Source organism: Triturus cristatus, chromosome 1_2 (genome assembly GCF_964204655.1).
Source record: "Triturus cristatus chromosome 1_2, aTriCri1.1, whole genome shotgun sequence".
Taxonomy (NCBI): domain Eukaryota; kingdom Metazoa; phylum Chordata; class Amphibia; order Caudata; family Salamandridae; genus Triturus; species Triturus cristatus.
Window position 1 is genome coordinate 92,637,631 of NC_140580.1, and position 18,133 is coordinate 92,655,763.

General features: G+C 44.1%; 1 protein-coding gene across 2 annotated transcripts in view; it reads right to left on the reverse strand.

Moving 5' to 3' along the window:
* Positions 1 to 18,133, reverse strand: part of WDR11 (WD repeat domain 11) — a 671,833-nt gene that overhangs the window by 308,400 nt on the left and 345,300 nt on the right. For both annotated transcript variants that reach the window (XM_085602786.1, XM_085602777.1), the window contains exons 12-13: positions 4,325 to 4,431; positions 156 to 231 (exon numbers count right to left, since the gene is read on the reverse strand). In XM_085602786.1, coding sequence (XP_085458912.1) covers positions 156 to 231; positions 4,325 to 4,431 — 183 coding nt within the window. The remainder of the gene's footprint in view (positions 1 to 155; positions 232 to 4,324; positions 4,432 to 18,133) is intronic.

Consider the following 18,133-nt stretch of genomic DNA (forward strand, 5'->3'; position numbering starts at 1 on the left):
AGCAAGTATTCTTAATCCAAACATAGTGGGAATCCTAGGACAAGACTAGCTTTGGGGAACAACAGTAACGCCATGAGCCAAATAGATCAGACGTTCATCACGTCCTTGCGACTGAAGACTACAGGTCAGACAAGGCTGCGGCCACGTGCACTTACTTCAAGTGAGACACTTTAATCATCTCGATGGCCGGCTCATCATTGCCGCGTTCTCCCCGGAATGCAATGCTTCTGCCTGCAACCAAAATGAGATGTGTAATCAAAATCCCGCACAGGAGCCGTGAATCACGTCCCTCAGCCCGCCCCCTTTGCCGCTTCTGTGAATATCACAGATGGAGCGCCGTGTAATTGAACTGTCACACCCCGCGCGCGCCACTCGTTATTCCTCTGCCCAGTAAAGAAGAAAGGGACAACTGAGTTCAAGGTGGAGTCAATACAAAGCGAGCACGTGTCACTAAGACAAATACTCAGAGATTTGGGAACTCTGAAGGGGCTCGATAAAATGTAAAAAAATTAAATAAAAAAAAAGGTAAATTTTGGTGAGATTACTTGATTGAATTTGGCCCTCAGAGGTTTCTGTAGCCACTGATATTATTCCTAACCTCTATAATGTATTAAATGCTTTTCCAACCCAAAGCCTACAGAGCTATCTAGTGAGGATCTCTACTTTCTCTTTACTACCACCTCTGGACCATTGGATATACAGATTGTTTCCCAAATACTCGATTGTACAGTCTCTGGAAACCCTGTTTGTGAAAGGCTACCTAGTGAAAGACTGTATGATAAAGCATGAAAAAATGGTACACAGCTTCATCTCTGGTCGCTCCTGTGATGGTTGGAGATGGACTTTAAGATGAAACTGATAGTGCCCCCAGCAATCACAGGACCTGACTAGGGAGGTAGTGGGAATGAGCATTTATGAAGACATAAGAGGGAGCATGGACTAATAGGGACATGGGGAGGGGGCACTGCAGATTCTTTATGTTCCAAGCGGAAGGAAAGTATGCATTTTACTCAAGTGATAGGACAGAAGGAGACGCGTGGCAGTGGTCCTGTCCTATCTGTGATCATATAGCCCTCATATAGGAAGTTCCCACCACTTTGAGCTTTCTTTAGATTTTGTTGTATCGGTGTCTCATAGTTTCATGCATTAAAAAAAATATTTTTTTCCACTTATCTAAACACAGAATTTGATCCTTTCAAAGGAAAAACATTTTAAATTGTGAATAATTATCTACTGAAAAGTGGACAGGTCTCCACATCTCAGTTTAGCAAATTTCAGAAATTGGACTCTTGCCTAACAAAGCAGCAGTTTTTTTACTTTTCCCGGGTGAGTAAGCTCCAATCCCTCTAGAAGTAGGAAGCATGACAGGGCAACAAACTAGCCATGTAAAAATGATTTGTTTGGTTACAGGCCGCAAAATGACATACCAAAAGTTGTTTTGAACTCCTCACATGTTCCCTTTCGTCTAACTATTATCTCAAATAATTCTTAGCATCTAAATTATACATTGATCGTTCTGTGAGGCATGGGGGCTCGCAAATAAAACTGGCAAAATAACTGTTTGGGTTAGATGATAATATGAGATTAGCCCAAAAATAAAAAGGGAGTGTCAGGAAAGCAAACTTGTCATTAGAATAAAAAATATGCAGGACACCCGACCTCCAGCCCCACAGATGTTCAGACCTGTAGCAATTGCGGTCATGTGACCTTTGGGCCATTAGTACCTTTCAAACATTTGGGGCACGGATTGCTTTTCCATCAGCCAGAAGACTTAACAGAAAACAGGAAATTCTGCATACAAATTTACTGATGCTCACAGGAACCATCTAGTTTCAAAAACTCTCCCAAGGAGTCCTTAGCAAGGGGATTGGATAAAAAGGCAACTCTTGTATGAGACTGTTATGACCTAGAATGGCGAAGTGTATGGAATGGTGGAAGAGTTTTCTGCATGCAATCAGTTTCTTATGTTGATTTTAGATGACCAAAGGCTTCAATCGGCCTACACCTTAGATTCAGCATGCTTGTCTGTCATCCAGCCCGGATGAGTAGTAAGCTCCTGAAGATCATTGGCAATAAGATTGGGCTCATGAACTTGGGCCTGAAAAGTCTGAGGAATCTCGCTTCTGGCTGTATGAAATGAGCCTCTTCTTGTCCGGTCGACAAGGTCAAAGGCCTTGGCTTCCGTAAGGAGTTGCAGTTGGGTGAGTAAGTGAACTCTAGCTCCTCTGGTGAAACAAGAGAAAACAATCAGGACGATTCTTCCATTTATCTGATTTAAGGTCCGACCTTATTAGCATGTTATTTCAGGATCGTTCAAGAGCTCCGCATATTGCTGCCAGACTGGTCCACAATTTGAGCAACGTTGATCATGTCTCCATTGTTTACAGTTGGTTGCACTGGCTTTGCGCTGTAGCAAAAATGGAATCTGTTTAAGACCCTTTGCTTTGCTTATAAGTGTATCCATTCAAGACTTCATTGCCACACTGGTCGGCTCCTCTTTTAATTAGGTACCCTCCCCCTTTTTTCGTTTCTGTATTTTACACATGCTCATCTGGGAAGGAAGGCTTGCCCATAATGACTTCACAGCTCAGGAACCATCTAACTTTACTGTACTCAGAATATTAACCATGGGACTTTTTAAGTCTCACCTTTTCTGTTAGTTTTGTTCTTGCTCTTTTCTTTTTCTGCCGGAGTCGTCCCTTCTTACCCTTAACACAAAGATGTTTTCGGGTGAGTATTGCACTGATTCACTCGTTCACTCATGAACCCTGAATCTGATGCCTCAGACTTCTCTACAGTCACTATGTTCTTCCAGCTGCTATAGCTCTGCCCAAATATTACCATTAGCAATAATTTATAGGGTTTTATTAGTCTCCTTTTTGTTTTATACTGTTGTCAAATTTGATACTTTGTTGTAAATATGCACTTCATACGATGATGTTGTTCACATTATGTGACTGCACACTGCACTATATATGAAAATCTGATAAAAAAATAATATAATGAATGAAGATCGAATACATTAATCTAGAAGTATGTGGGGTCAGTGACCATTTGATTTGTTCAAAGTGGAAATAATACAGGTTAAGCAGGAACATATGTTATGCTATTTGTTATGTTATTTCCCGTTTCCCGAACCTAAATAGATGTTTTCTGTGTAGAGGGATGGGTTGAGTGATTTTGCTGATTTGGTTGGAACATTATTACTATACACACTGTAAACATTTAAACACCTCACCCTCAGGAACCACCCACACATGGATAATTCATGTCCTTCTCACAACTATCCACACAGATACACTTGGCACATATTTCTCAGAAACACTTACCAGTTATCATGTCTGAGTGCACTCTTCATCACAGAGAATTGACTTTCATGTACTACCTTGCACAACTTGGACATCTTCACTTCGTCTTGAGATTATACCCAACATGTGTATCATCGTCCCAAACTGACAGGCTATCTCACAAGACATTCATGCACCATGTTGGCTCTGAGGTCTACTGCAAGATTCTTCAATCAATTAATCAATTTGATTACTGAATCAATAGATCTCCTAGCGGCAGTTCAGTCATCAACACTAAAATCTCCGACATCACGACTACAACTTCAATCAACTCCTTCAAGAACTTCTTTCTTGTTGACGAGAACTGTTGCGGAGACACTAATGTTAACACAATAAAATAAACAGTCTCCTGCATTGAGAACATGGCCTTCATTAGACAAGTCATGACTCTTACCAAAGGCAACATCCTAGACCTGAGCTTCTCTACCAGGCAATTTGTCACCTGCCACCCTGCAGCACCCGACCTATGCAGACCGTGCTGCCATTACATTATTAGAATACATGGGATTCTATAATTCCTCTAAAAACGTCTCTAATTTTGCGACTTGTGACATATCCAGTTGCTGATTATAAAGAAAAGACGTCAGAACTCGACTATTGTAAGTTAGAACTCTAGATGAGACACAAATTGAGAGTAGTAAGAAGATACAATGAACGCCAGATAAACAAGAGTGGCCAATAATAATGGTTAGTATTCAGTCAGAACAGAACTGGACAGCAGAAAAATGATCTGAAAAACTGCACAATGTAGACAATTTAAACTTGATCGATATTTACTACTATTAGCTTACTCAACCTTTCTGCCTTTCACCCCTTTTTATAATCATTGTAGCAGAAACAATGCGGAAAGCGAGTGATGTGCATTTGTAGAGTGGATTGGATTTTAGTGCACTTGAAAAGCCAGCACTAACAGCCTCGTATCACTAGTCCTAGATGTAGAAAAAAAGAGCAACCAGAGAAAGGTCACTTGTTCAGACCTGTTGGGAGGTCGACCAACTGCAGCTCATTTCGGACCAGTCCCACGTTGTTCGGTGTTGAGGTGGCGAATGAGAGGAAGCTGTTCAGGCTGGCCCATTCAATGCCCCTGCAAAGGAAAAGATACAGCAACTGTAACAGATGTAGCAATGTAAGACATGTGAACTGAGGTACTGCTTCCTGTGTACAATTACGAAAGGCAATAATTAGTAGATTTAGCTTTGTGGTAGATGGCTTTCAAAAGTGAGAATTTCCACAAGTTTGTTCTGGAGAATGACAATTGTCACACGCTAAGGTGTGCAGAAACATCTAAGATAGGTACTGGTTCACTATGGAAAAGAGTGAGTGACGAAGACTTGGATGTCGATTAGTTAAGCACAGGACGCTAGCTGTAAAGAACAGAGAAATGTAATTTTCAGTTTCTGGTATGTTACAAACATGTTGTGAACAGTGGTGATTTGTAATGTGCACTAGTAACTGTACGCAATCTCGTGGCTTGCATAAATTGGTCCAGGAGGACATGCTTTCCGGAGGACAGTCGTAAAAGGCACTGGTTGAAATTAGAAGAAACGTAATGGTAGTGACTAGCAATAGTTGTGCCCTTCTCTTTCTGTGGAAAGCAGAGCTCCAAACTAACTTTGTTGCCCAAGAGCTACCGGCTCCCAAACTAAAATTTTAGGAACGATTAATTTCAAAAGACTGGAAATGAAAAACTGCATGGATAAAAACAATAAGAGCAAAATAATCTTAATGATGGCATGCGAGTGAAAATAAATGTGGCTCAATTAATCAAGATGTTGGAACAAATGGAGGAATAAAAGCAAGTCCCCCATTTACTCCTACAGTGTAAATATCAAATTCCATGTTTTTACCATAGTCGAGTCGCAACTTCTGGACCTAGATCATACCCTAGACAATCCCTGCTTCACTAAAGGCCTTTCTAATGTGATTGTACTATGGTTTTTCTTAGAAACCCGTGCTGATAACCAATTATCACGAGAGTACATCATGGCATAAATCCTGTATGCAGTAACATATTGGTTGAGGCCACGGTATATTGGTTGAGGCCACGGTAGCACGACACATCCACGGTGTAACCTCTTGTGAGTCACAGCCCCTCTCTACACTCATTAATTAATACTAACACAAAGCACATTACACTCTGCTCATTTGCATATATACCATATAACAGAACACCACAAAAACGTAACAGAAATTAATCTGTATTTACTATCGGTGTAGTGATTTGCAGTTGACAAATCACCTTTGCTTTCTTGTCATTCTTCAGATCTTCTGTCTCCTGAGTTACACTCTCACTTTCCGGCATCCACTCTCAAAGGTCTCTCCATATGTTTACTCATTAAAATAGCATACAACTTTACCAGTCAATACCTTCTAAAATGAGGGATTTTGTATTTGTTTGACCACACATCGGACCTCGAAGTAGTCAATTAAAAATTATAAACTGCCCATTAGGGCAAAAGAAATTGTGTTTCTTTTCTATGTTTGGATAAGTTAATATTAATGCATATACATTGTGCTTCCAAGAAACAGTTTTAGAGTACTACAAAATGTTTACAATAGATCATTTCACATTGAAATATTTTTCCAGGGTGAATATCAGATAGTAGAACTTTGCTGCTGCAGATGGAAATCTGGCTATTCAGGAGGTTGCACGTGAAAGAGAGGTATGTTTGAGGAGTTAGTCACGTGAACCGTGACTCTGTTGACTTGCCGCTAAATTTGCTTTACTTTGCCGTTCTTACTACCTCGGCAAGATTACATTTTTGAGAAACACGAGCAACAAACAGCAAGCACCTTTTACTATTGATAGAACTACCAATTCATCAAAGCTTGAAAGCTAAGCAGTCAATCTTTTCAAAATAATTGCTATTGAAAGAATATCGTCCTCAGAGCAAAAAAGGTGCATCGTTAGCTATTTACAACTGCCTAAAAGTTACATCAGAAGGGATCTTTAATACCTTCCCAGCACTCATTTGTCAGTTCCAAATCTGAATAAATCATCATATTGCATTGGAAGTGGCTGCTTTAACAGATGCTTCCACCAAGCCATAATCGAACCATGTTACTACATGCTGGCCTCCTTGACAGCCTCGACAAAACAGTTCCAAGAAAAATCTCTGGCACTTTTATTTGTTAGAAAAAAAGTTAAAGAAAATCATCTGTAAGTGTCGAGAGGTCAAAAAGATGGTGCTATTGTGCTAATTAGCAGTAAATCTATAACATTAATAGATCTCCAGTTTTATTAGCAGTGCCATTGATTGCTCGGCCTTATACTGCACAATCAAATGCAATGCATCCGGCACTCATATGGAGCACCCCGGGATAAAAGGAAACACCCGGTTCTTGGAAGATATCCATTATCTGGCTCCATAGCTGTGGGCCTGTGGAATATAATGCTGCTGACAGAAGACTGAGTGGCAACATAAATGAAAACTGCGTACTACATCTGGTAGATTCCTAGGGGGTCGCAAATCGACCTACCTGATGAATATTAATGAGGAAGGTCGCAATATGCGATCCATTAGGAATCGCTAAAATCACAAGGATGGTGGCCTGCTGGGGTCAGCAGACCACCATGTCCGTGATTGCTTTCAAATAAAGCAATAATTTTTTATTTAATGCAGCTCTTAGTTTTCTTTTCCTTTTTTAAGATCGGGCAGTGGTAAAGTGGGACCACTGCTTGCTCTTAAAAAACGTTTTCTCCACCATTCAGGAAAGGGAGCGGGTCCCTAGGGAGACCCCTTCCCATTTGCGAATGGGTTACCATCAGATTGAATTTGATGGTAAACTGCAAATGTTTTGCGACTGGTATTTGGTCGCAAAACCTTCATACATCCCGCTGTGAGTGGGTATTTGGAAGGGATGCCCTAAACATGCCCCTTCCAAATACCGAATTGCAAACCCATTCTGTGATTCAGTTGCAGGTTACTGAATCGCAAAATACAGGTTGGTACACTGGAAAAGCCTTTTTTGCATCCGCAAACGGGCCGATTCTGTGCATCGGCCTGCTTGCGAACGCAAAATAGCTTCATACAAGTGGCTCATAGTCCTCAAGGCAATAAAGTGCTTAAAACTTCTTAAATGTTACATCGTAAGGGATTTTTAATATCTAGTGTTAGAAGGTGCTTCTGACACTATGGGCCGCCCGGATTTTTCGCTTTTTGAGCACCTAATTGTTGAGCTTTTACTGTGGGGGAGCCTCATAAGTTGGGACTCACCCACAGTGAACTCAGGATGTATGAGACTGCATGGGGATTTTACTGGTGTCCCCTTGGCTTGACCAGGCCACTGCGCAGCAGCTGGAGTAAGGGACACAGGGCTGGTTACATGCAGACATATGTGTACATGCGTGTGCACACGTGTACGGGCTGCATAGGGGACATTCCTAGCGTGCGCAGTCCAGGAGCAGCTGCAAAGTGAATGGTGTGGCAGGACTTATGCAGAATTAGGTGGTGACATGGAATAGGCTTTATACACTGGAAAGAAACATGCCAGGGAAAGTCAGTGTGTTTTACTGTGTTTTTCACTTCATTATTCCCTTATGGGGAAGTGGAACCCATGGGCTAGGGTAACTTCCGTTAGGCCTAGAGATTCCAGACGCGCACTAAAGTTCACTGTAGCGGATGTGAAAAGACTTATTTGTACTGCTTTTGGGTCATCCAGAACTGTCATATTTATCTGAGCCAGCCATGACCAGACCCAGGCTGAGGGCTGACCTTAGCTGGATGGATTGGGGGGCGCCACCAGGAGCAAGAGGACGCGAAAATGGAGAAGATCGGACCCCTAGGGGCTGAGAAATGCCCCCCAGAATGTACGCGACCTTTGATGAGACAGACGTCGAAGCACGTGGGGCTCCGCCGCCGGTCTTGAAACTGCCCCCGGGGTGGGTCAGGTCCCGGGGGCTACCCCCAAGGAGAAGTAAAGACGGGGAGCACCGTCGCGCTCCCCGTGAAGGTGCCCTGCAGGGGGGCCAGGAGCCCACCCTGGCCCCCACCGAAGATGGAGGCGGGGGATCGCCGTCGCGACCCCCCCCCCCCGCGAGGAAAGAACCCGGGGAGCGCCGTCGCGCTCCCTGTGAAGATGCCCCAAGCGGGGCGCCAGGAGCCCACCCTGGCGCCCGCCAAAACTGCCACGGATGGGGAGCGCCGGCACACCCCCCGCGAGGAGGAGGAGGGGACCCGAAGTGACGTGGTAAAGATGGGGTGCCGTCGCACCCCCCCAAAGGTGTCTGGGGGCCCGGGACCCCTTCCCCTGGCCCCGAAGAATGGGAGGTGGTCAGGGGGAGCGCCACCGCACTCCCCCGCAGTTCAGCAGGACTGACAGCAGAGGACGCGTCTGCCCGCGGGCAGACCAGAAGTGCACAGCTGGCTTCCGCGGAAGCACACGAGGGTGCTGGCCGCACGGGGAGCCGGCGGGGGCAGCCAGTGGCGCGCTCCCCAGGCTGCCCTCCAACATGAAGGCAAGTGGGGATCCCGGTCCCACCCAAGCGGCCGGGGGTGGGCTCCCCGAGCCGCATTTCCTCACCTGGGGGTCCGGGTGGGATCGGGCCCCCCACCGAGGCCCAAGAAGCAGCCGGAGGCCCACATCACGGCTCTCCCCGAAGCAGCAGGAGAGCCGCTCATCAATTATTCTATAACGTCTATAATGCCTTGCAGGCCAGGACCGGCCTGCAAGGGCAAACATCGTGATCTTTGCTTGTGGTGGCCCCAGGAGGACGGGGTCACCACCACATGAACGCAAAGGTGCCGGGGGAGCTGCAGGAGCAACGCAGTCTCCCCCAACATGAAGATGAAAAGTCTCACTCTCAGTCTCTGAGGGACTTAAAAGAAACAAACCCTCAAGGGCTCAGCTAAGATTGCATTACCTCTTGGCAGGAACTTTTGTTCTACAGCTGGGGGTGCATTAAGAAGTGCATCATGGAGTGAAGGCCTGAGTTGGGGATGTTTGGAGAAGGGCATCCCCTGGAGGTGAAGAGATGTAATTGCACTGAAATACATTTACTAATGGTTATTTCTTTTAGAGGGACTGAACTTTAGGTGTTTAATGTGAAGTAACTGTAAGGTGATGGTATAAGCAATGTGGGGTTATGTTGCCAGACATTCCTGCTAGAGTGTCTGGCTGTATAGGTGTAATCCTGTGATTTCATCTGTGATGCCTTTAGGGGCTGTAAGTACAATAATCCACAAATGTGCTGAGTACTGTCATTCCAAAATGTGCTTAAACATGTATTCTTGCTGCTGCACTTAGGTGAAGACCCCAGACTGCTAGTCCTTAAGATATAGAGGTGCATACTTTATGGTCAGTAGGAGATGCTTAGTCAGGGTCATGTGTCACCGAGGCAGGTGTACCCATTTGTAATGCTTGTTGAGGTAATAGGGTGGGTTGCCACTGGGATGGTTCCAGTGCGCAGGGTCCACGCCCCAGGTTATGTTCAACTAATTGCATTGGGGGCAAGATGATGTGCATACATGGGAGTGGTGGTACTAGACCCCACCCCCCTGCGGGAGGGGTGGAGATGTTATGCAATGTCACAAAGTAATTCCAGCAGCTTATGTAGATTTGTAAATTGGTGCATAGTATTGAGTAGTGTGTGTGTTTAATAAAGGTACTCTTACTTTTATAAAGCAAAGTACAGACTGGACAATCAATTATTGAGTGTTATTTTTGCGCACCTGCAAATGGCGATTACTAGCCCACACCACCTCCCTTGAGTAAGCCTCAGACTGCTCTGCAACGCTACCCTCTGAGAGTCAGGCGCTGCAATTGGGTGTTTGGTTCCCAGTGAAGGACAAATGTAGTCATGTTATTTGTGCAGACCTCACAGATGCTGCCTCGTTTTCCACCATCTAGCATTAGTATATAGTGGGCCTAGTATTTGTTCTCAATACTGAAACTGTGAATTTATTTTTGCTAACTTGATCAGCCATTGATTACAGTCCAACTCATCAACATTAAATACCGTACTGGCCTTTAGGTGCATCACAGTCGATAAAACACAGTCGATAAAACACAGTCCTTCTTAGGAGCCTCAGAAACCAAACATCAAACCAGCAAAAACAACGAGTTCACAAAAAAGATCTATTCATCACCCTAATCAACATACACTCTGCATATATGCTATAATAGATCAAATGTGGAAGATAACCAAATCTGTCTCAAAACCTACATATACCCTACGCTACAATAAATGAGAGCCATTCAAAATCTTACTAACATTCACTAACTAGGAATCAAAACATTGCCAATACCACAAGGTGTCTTTAAACTGAAAATCCACCCTAAATACACTGCATGCTATCCATCAGCCTACTAGGTAGACCATATTTAAGTTCACAAATTAGGTAAAATCCTGGAAACTGCTAGAAAGCAGTCTTGTTACAGAATATTCACTGGAACACCAGTCCCGGGACATAAAGAGTCCATGAAAGCTTCAGTTTTCCACACATTTGTCTGCTTGTCAATGAAAAAGGGAATATTCAACACACGACTGAGAGAAACCCTGCAAACACAAACAATCTAGACCTGGCTTGGCAGTTCGGGCTAGACTGTTCCCATGAGGAATAGGGTTAAAACTGATTTGCATATGGATGGGTCTGAACTGGGGTGGCGAAGTGAGCTAAAGAACGATGATGGATACAACCCAAATCTGTGAATGTTTGAAAAGTTTCAGCGCTCCGTCCATCATCTCCTTGTGTTTGCTTTCTACCATCAGAACTTAGCCCTTCATCATACAATGTCAAGAAATCCAATATCCAGACACACCACAAGTAGACAGTCAGGCTCTAAATGGGCCAAATACAGTGGTAGATCATTTGGTCTGGAAGGCCAGCAACTTTGGGCCAAACTCAAAGTGTGGATTAATTGACTGCTTTCTAAGACAACCCTGGAAACTGCCTTGTTTAGACAAATGTTTGACAACTTGTAGTTGCAACTTAAACGGGGTTTTGCCAGTCCAACATAACTGTCTCTCTTAATCCCACATTGATTCGATTGTTTTTCTTCCTAACAAAATAAGGTGCAAAGGTGCTTACTTCCTGCATAATGTACATAATTAGTCTAAGCAAACCCTGCAGAGACTAAAAAGGACATGTTCTGGGCTGTTATACAAATTAAGTATATAAATAGTAGTAGATTCTCATCAGCATTCATCAAAGAAGCAATGGCTAAAAGGAACATGTTTTTCTAAGAAAAATATGGAATTTAATAGGTATTCCTAGACTCAGCAGAAACTTAATTTCATGTTTTCACCAGCCTACGTAAAGTGCTCAAGAAGGACATTTAAAAATAGGTCATGTATTTTCCATCCTTTTGAAGAATGAACACCATTTAGTGAGGAGAAATGACCAACTCTCTTCCCCATTAGCCAGCCGCAGGAGATGTGGACAGACAATTTGAGTGTCGCAGTTGGAGGTCACAGCCCTTCGAAATGTACAACACACAGGATACATTTCAAAGCTCATAATCAACATCTCATGCAGTGCTTAACAACCCACAAACATTTTGCCATTTAAGTGCAGGTGTTGTGGCACACTAGGAGGAAGGCTGCTAAGCTCACCAGTGCAACCACTGACTCGAATGTATGGTTCATTTCCAATACAATGCATAGTCTGAAGGGAGGGGATTGATAAGGATAGAAGCAGTTCTGAAACTAAAGCAAGTTGGAATTTGATCAAAGATGTTTGGAAGTCAGATTCTAAAATTGTCTGAGATCAGACAGAAATTCTTTCTGACAATTTGAGAGGATTTTTCTTTCATGTGTAGCACATAATGTGCAGGCCAAAGCGCCGGCTCTACCGACATAAAATAAAAAATGCCTGGGTCATCCAGAATTGGGCCATACAATGAGCATAATGTGAAGGATCCTGTTTTATACTGGCATTCTGTCATTGTTTACCTGCCATGTTTGTCTGCAGAGCTACGGCTAAAAACACATGCCTTACTTCTTGTAAGTACAGCAACCCCTCTAGTTTTTATATCCTGAATAGTACGCGATATTAAATTTAGACCTAAAGTTTACAGCAGATTCCTGCTAGTCCTGTCGATAATTGTTTCCTGAAGGCAATAAATATATGCCTTCAGGGTTTTCAGATCCTCTGCTACTCTCTTTCTTTTGATCTCGGCATTCAGGCCACAAATGTTGATAGTGGCTGTACGTAAATTAGACATGGTAACAATACCTCCAGTAGACCGCTCTGCTGAGGACTGCCGCTATTGTATCCTCAGAGATTCCTAATAGCACATGTATTCAAGGTAGCCATCTCACAACTTTTGTTTATCCCTGCAAATTTCCCACGGGTGCGCTCCAATCTCCTTCCTTTATTCCTAAATTCCAAATCCTCTTCCTCATTTGTCTGGCCCTCCCCCCAGTCCCCAGCAACCCCCTGCCTTGTCCAGCCCCACCCAAACCCAATCAGGCAACCCCCGGCCTGGATGATGGCTCCCATGTGCGCCCCTTTAGGGTACCCCACCTCCGGTGCAAAAATCCCATACATCTAGAAAGCTATGAGCAGAACAGGTAGGGAAAGCACATAGCCCCGCTGAGAAGGGAGACAAAAAAAAAAGGGAAACCATATTACAAACATCACAGAACCATCAACAAGCCCCACTACTGCAATACAATTTAACCACCCCTCTAATTTAGAAAGGTCTAGTGCATACACCATCTAAAGTTTAACATCCGACATCATACACCCAATCAACAAAGGGGAAAGGGGCGTACTCAACTAGCTGTACCCTCGCTCAGCCACACTTCGACCAAGGTACACAGTACACATCCATGTAGAGGCTTACTTAAAGTACTCTATAGCCTGGATCTCCGAGGTGAAAGTTTTAATCTTTCCTTTAATAACGTTTTTTTTAGGCAGGCAGGGGCTCTTGGAATGACTTAATAAGTTGTCTTAATCTCCACCTGCACTCCATTGATGTGTGGCAAAAGTTGGGGCACATAAAAAACGACATATCATTATAACACCCCTGGCAATCTGGCCGGGACTTCTGAAATACAGCCTGTCTAAGTAAGAAGTTCCCAAAATGGACCAGGACTGCCCTAGGTTGACTTTCAATTGCTCCATCCAAGAGCCCCTGCTTTCTGAGCAATAATGGGAATCTGTGGACTCTCTGCACCTCGGTCTCTCAGCTCCAGGCAGAAGCTCAGGGAAGGCACTTTTGATGAGATCTAACATATATGCTCTAATGTCATTGCCTTCAGCCCCTTATTTTATCCCAAAGAATCGTAGGTTATTCCATCTTTGACGTTTCTCAAAGTCATCTTTTTTCTACATGATGTCCATTAGCTGTGCATTCTGGGAATTCTGCATGCACTTTAAGGATCCCAACATCAGTTTCAACTATCATGGTTCTCTCTTCAATATCATCCCTGATCTCAGCACACCATTTAGTGACTTTCTTTAAGGCACCTTGCAGTTGTTTAGTTATCAGCCAGGCCCTTGTTCTCTCAGCCCAGGTTTCCGCTTGATGTTCTTTTATCGAGCCGTAAATCAGTTCCACCAAAGGCTCTCCAGCTTCATTGGCGGTATTTGTGTGGCTAAAATCATTAGGTGGCGAAAGGCTCTCTTTTCCCCCTTCTTGATACAGCAGTCAAGAGGCTGAGCAGTCCCATTTTAGAGTTGCAGTAGCTTGGGCTCTTTATCTCTCTTTGCTGCAGAGACGGCTGCTTTTCCCTTTGATGCTTTCACTGCTTAACTGTAGTTCCAGGCGCCATGAAAAAGTTGTTTTTACTGACCTTAGACATGAAGGAACTGGATTCAGCCTCGCTGGAGCTGGGACTCTGGGCCCTCTGTGAGGGAGTTAAACGTTTCCCCTCCTTACATGAAATGTGCAAGGTTATGCTCATCTTGGAGTTGTCAGCCCTAGGATTGATATCCTCTGTGCCTCTTGTATCAGGAAAGGTCAATCCACCCTACTGGATTTCAGCAAGTCTCCTCCAGCCTGGATAACATGACCGCTGAGGCTACGCCAAGTGCCCCCCTCTGTCATCTGATTTTGCAGTGTTTAACTAGGTGACTTATAAGATGCAGACACGTTGTGCCTTGCTTTCCATCGATCTCTTCGGGGTAGTTGCTCCCAGACTGCCGAAAAGCCCCCTTTTCGTTAGCGCAGATCCCCTCTTGGTCTATTCCCAGTGCGCCCTTTCTACCACCAGTCAAGTAGCATCAGAGCCAGACGTTGAGGTTCAGGCTGGTAGGGCCGGTCGGTGAGCAGTCCAATGTGCTTTTGCAGTTAGTTCCTCCAATAGGGCAGAGTCCAAATCTGTAGTGCCATTATTATTATTGTACTCTATATTCCACAGTCACAGTGCTGAATAGCTCTGCTGAGAAGGGGGGGGCCTAACTCAATGGAGGAAGCGGCAATATGAAAGAATTCTGTTATCACTGGCTGCAGGGCCTTGCGGTGCACAGTCAACGGATCTGGGGGTACTCTTGGAGGCACAACTGGAATCTATGCAGGGCATAAACTACGGGTATTTAGAGCCCTTAGGAGTCTTGAGAAAGAGGTAGGTCTGGTGGATGTCTGGACCAAGCTAAAAGCACAAGATCCTGGCTATACTTATTACTGAGCTCCCAATTGCGCTCTTGCTCAGCTCGATTATTTTTATGTAACACCAGACTTACTGAAGGAGGGGAAATAGAGTTATTCCCTCGACTTAGGTCTTATCATAACCCTCTGGTAATCAAATTTGCTCTGGAAGGGTTTACAAGGAGTGCTCAGAGTTGTTCCTTTGAGAGAGGTTCTCCTAGCCAACTCAGCTTACCTTGAACACATGAATGCATAGATTGCTGAGTTTCTAAACTTAAATAGAGGAAACGTCCTATCTGGAGTGGTCTGGGACGCTTTCAAAGCAGGAGTTAGGGGGTAAACTCTCAGGGTCAGACTGACTCGCTAGAAGCAGAATCAAATACTTACTAAAGAATATATCAACAACTTATTAAGGCTTGTAGTGGCAATATCCGCCGGGACTGACCCCTCTCCTGCTCAACATCCAATAGCTATAGCCAAGGCTGGGCGTAATGAAATCACAGCCAATATTTCAGCAGAAAAATGTCTTGCCAGAAGGCAGGAATGCTATGAACATAACGAAAGGGTGGGGCATATCCTATCAGTACTGACTTGGTAAAATGTGTCAACACGCCATATTAGTGAAATAAAAAAACAACAGGGGGGGACCTGGTCTCGGATCCTGAAGATATATGGTGGACTCAGATAAAGTCACCCAGGAAGACCACGACTTTCTGGGGGCAAATTGTTCGCTAAATGAAATAAAGGCAGCCCTCCAACAACTCCCCAATGGGAAAGCTGTGGGGACTGACCAAATTCCCATAGAATTTTATGGAAGTAGTTTTTGATATGCAGGAGCTGTTTCTCCAAGAGCAGAACGGTCAAAGCAAACCTGCCCCCGAATCATAGTCTACTGTCTTTCTAAAGAAAGGGAAGGTTCCTTATGATCCGGGCTGATAGGCCAATAACACTAATAAACAAGCATTGGCATAGCCAATAGCTCTCGCATTTGGGACCTTATAAGTATTTAATTATGCAGCACAATATCCTTGGTGCAACATCAACTGCTGCATGGCTAAACACTTATAATGTCCCAAAGGCAAGACCTATTGGCTATGCCAATGCTTGTTATTGTTATAAATTGCCAATGTATGTAAGCATTTAACGTACCCTCTAATTCTTTTCTAGTACAGATTAATAATATGGCGTTAAAGATTTTCCAAGCACAGAAACACGTCATATAAAGAGCTTTGATTGACATGGTGACCTTTCAATGAGTTACTAAGACCCGAGAGAACTGAAAACGAGCACGCCCACACAAGTAGAGAACTTTGCGCTTCAAAGGGATGACGTACATTATGTTCTACACACGTGTATTATATCTTCCTTGTATTCCTCATGCAGAAAAACATTCTCTGCTTCCCCCTGGCATTATTTCACTGAAAGGAAGTTTAAGGAGCTCATGTGAAGTTTATTAATACATACATTACTCACGCCCCCAGTTGGACAGTTGTAGGTTATGTAGCAGCGCGCATACGCACGCGCGGTTCACAGTTAATTCCCAGGCCTTTTATCAAACAAGCATTGGTAAAGCCAATAGGACTCACCTATGGGACCGCCTGTCTTTGGTAATGCCATCTGATTACACTGTATATTACTGGCTAGGCGATGTGCAGCATCGCTAGGAAAAAAAGGGTGTGATGACATGGCTGCAGTGGTTGCGTCATTTTGAAGATGCGTGCGTGATGACATGTGTGAGCATGAGTCATTAAGCATGCCCTAACCTCACCCAGCATACACACTATGGTTCCATGACAACATCATCCGCGCTTTCACATAGTACGTATAAAATATGGGCATCTTCATCCACTGCTGCATCACAGGAAATGCATCACATGCATACCCATCGTGTCTTATATTAACATGTAGCAAAAGTAAAGAAATAGAAACAAACATCTATTTCCTTACTTTTTCTATAATCGCGGCATCCGCACTTTACTTTTAAGGTTAAAAGTAAAGCGCCGGGTGGCGCGATTATAGCAAAAGTAAAGAAATAGAAAAAAACATCTATTTCCTTACTTTTTCTATAATCGCGGCATCCGCACTTTACTTTTAAGGTTAAAAGTAAAGCGCCGGGTGGCGCGATTATAGCAAAAGTAAAGAAATAGAAAAAAACATCTATTTCTTTACTTTTGCTATAATCGCGGCACCCACGCTTTACTTTTAATGTTAAAAGTAAAGCGCCGGGTGCGCGATTATAGCAAAAGTAAAGAAATAGAAAAAAACATCTATTTCTTTACTTTTGCTACAATCGCGGCACCGGCGCTTTACTTAAAGGTAAAGTGTCGGTGCCGCGATTGTACAAAAGTAAAGACGTCAAAGTAACGCGACAACGGGAGGGGGCGGGAAAGTCAATAAAATAACACGCATTTAAGGGTGCCCGCGATGCACTTGAGCGACACGATCTGTGGTGGGGGGAGGGAAAGTGAAAGTAATGGCGAGCGATGCGGGCAGAGATAAGAAAGGCAGATGGCGGCTGCGCGCGTGCACACGCTCGTGAACGCAAGCTGGAGGCTAGCAAAAGCCGCTGGTGGCACTTTTAAAAGCCACTTACTAAATGTCTCGAAGAGACAGCGCATGCGCTGTCTCAGGCGAGACCTAAAAAGGGTACAAAGTTATATTCTAAAACACTGGCTACAATAATGGTTTCTAAAAAACTGCACAGTTTTATCCCGGGTGGGGAACCACTGACCATATTCGCTGGGTAATCATACTTCATGATGCAACTGAAGTAGCGAACGAGCCCATGGCGATGGACCTGTGGATGCAGAAAAGGCATTCAACAGGGTTGCCCAGGACTGTCTATGGAAAGTCATGGGCTCGTTTGGACTGAGCACATGCTATATCAAGGAAGTCCAGGCAATATATCACAGACCTGCGGCTCAGCTGCAAATGATTGGAGGTCAATTTGTATTGAGAGGTGAACTAGGCAGGGATGTCCTTGTTCGCCCTTGCTTTTCGCGCTTTACATTGAACCTTTGTGTTCGTATGCTCAAAGCTAATTCAGCCATACTGCCAGTTAAGGTGAAATGGATGGGGGACAAAAATCTTAGCCTACGCAGACGATATAGCCGTGGTATCTGCAAACCTGGATGTCGCGCTCTGCTTAACTGAGGAAGAAGCTGCTTCGTTTGCAGGCTATTCTCTGAACAGTAGCAAAATGCAACTGGTGGTGAGCAGGCAAATTCTAATCCAGGATCTGCGGGTGGTTG